At 56.1% G+C, this 1,380-nt stretch overlaps 1 protein-coding gene across 1 annotated transcript in view; it reads right to left on the bottom strand.

The window, feature by feature from the left end:
• Positions 1-493: 493 nt before the first annotated feature.
• Positions 494-1,380, bottom strand: part of LOC122543501 (testis-specific gene A8 protein-like) — a 24,174-nt gene continuing 23,287 nt past the window's right edge. The window contains exon 3 of the mRNA XM_043682257.1: positions 494-971. Within this exon, the coding sequence (XP_043538192.1) occupies positions 509-971 (463 nt within the window). The 3' untranslated portion in view covers positions 494-508. The remainder of the gene's footprint in view (positions 972-1,380) is intronic.

Here is a 1,380-nt window from a genome sequence, read left to right as displayed (position 1 = left end):
ACGTGTACTGTCTGACTCCCGGACCGTCCGGGTCATGTACAATTACTCTCTGTCACACGTGTACTGTCTGACTCCCGGACCGTCCGGGTCATGTACAATTACTCTCTCTCACACCTGTACTGTCGGACTTGCGGACCGTCCGGGTCATGTACACGTACTCTCTCTCTCTCACACGTGTACTGTCTGACTCCCGGACCGTCCGGGTCATGTACAATTACTCTCTCTCACACGTGTACTGTCTGACTCCCGGACCGAGCGGTCATGTACAATTACTCCCTCTCACACGTGTACTGTCTGACTTCTGGACCGTCCTGGTCATGTCTGGGAGTCAGACAGTACACGTGTGAGAGAGTAATTGTACATGACCCGGACGGTCCGGGAGTGAGACAGTACACGTGTGAGAGAGAGTAATTGTACATGCCCCGGACGGTCCGGGAGTGAGACAGTACACGTGTGAGAGAGAGTAATTGTGTGTCGGATAGAGACTGTCTGTAACAGCCTGTGCGGATCACCCTGGGAAACTACATTTGCAGCATCTTTCCACTTCTCTGGATATCACATCCCATTCCTGACAGCTGGCTAACCTGTTCTCAGACTCTGTCTGATCTGGATCTTCGGTGCTGTCACTCGAACCCTCCTCGCCACTCTCAGCGTCAGAATCTGCTTCCGGAGAAGACGGTGCTGACAGAGTGTCGGGATCCACCGCGTCGTCCTCGCCGCTCTCGGACTGTGCCTCTGGGGAAGACGGCGCTGACAGAGACTCGGGATCCACCGCGTTCTCCTCGCCGCTCTCGGACTGTGCCTCTGGGGAAGACGGCGCTGACAGAGCCTCGGGACCTGCAGCTTCCTCATCACTTGGCGCCTCATCGCTGCTCTCCACCTTTGCAGACTTGGCCAGCCGCGTGCTTGCTCGCGACCTGCCCTTTCGCTGCTCCCGTTTGCAGGCTGAGGCTCTGGGTCGGTTGCTGGCTCTGAGGTAGACAGACAAAACAACCCCGTTTGCTTTGTGCTCCAGTGCCGGCTCCCTGTAGAGGCATGTTAATAGCTGCGTCCATTGTGAGAGGAAGCAGCAGCAGCAGGAAACTGCCCCTCCTCCCCCACTCCCATCCCCCACCGCTCCCTCCAGGAACTGCTCTGCTTTCAGCTCCCAAGAGCTTTTCAGAGGCGCCTTTTCTATCTCCAACCTCAATGGCTGCACTACCAGGCAGGACTAGACAGGAGGGGTCTCACCTTCCCCTCCCCCCACCTATATACAAAACAAGGATTCGCTCACAGGAAGTAGCCCATCGGGGCTCAGTCGTTCTTTGTAAACCAAGATGGGAAAGAAAGCAGAGGAATATGGGACAGTGTGAGAGACAGAGAGAGAGAGAGAGAGAGAGA

Source organism: Chiloscyllium plagiosum, chromosome 44, assembly GCF_004010195.1.
Source record: "Chiloscyllium plagiosum isolate BGI_BamShark_2017 chromosome 44, ASM401019v2, whole genome shotgun sequence".
Lineage (NCBI taxonomy): Eukaryota > Metazoa > Chordata > Chondrichthyes > Orectolobiformes > Hemiscylliidae > Chiloscyllium > Chiloscyllium plagiosum.
This window is presented reverse-complemented; position numbering and strand designations above follow the sequence as displayed.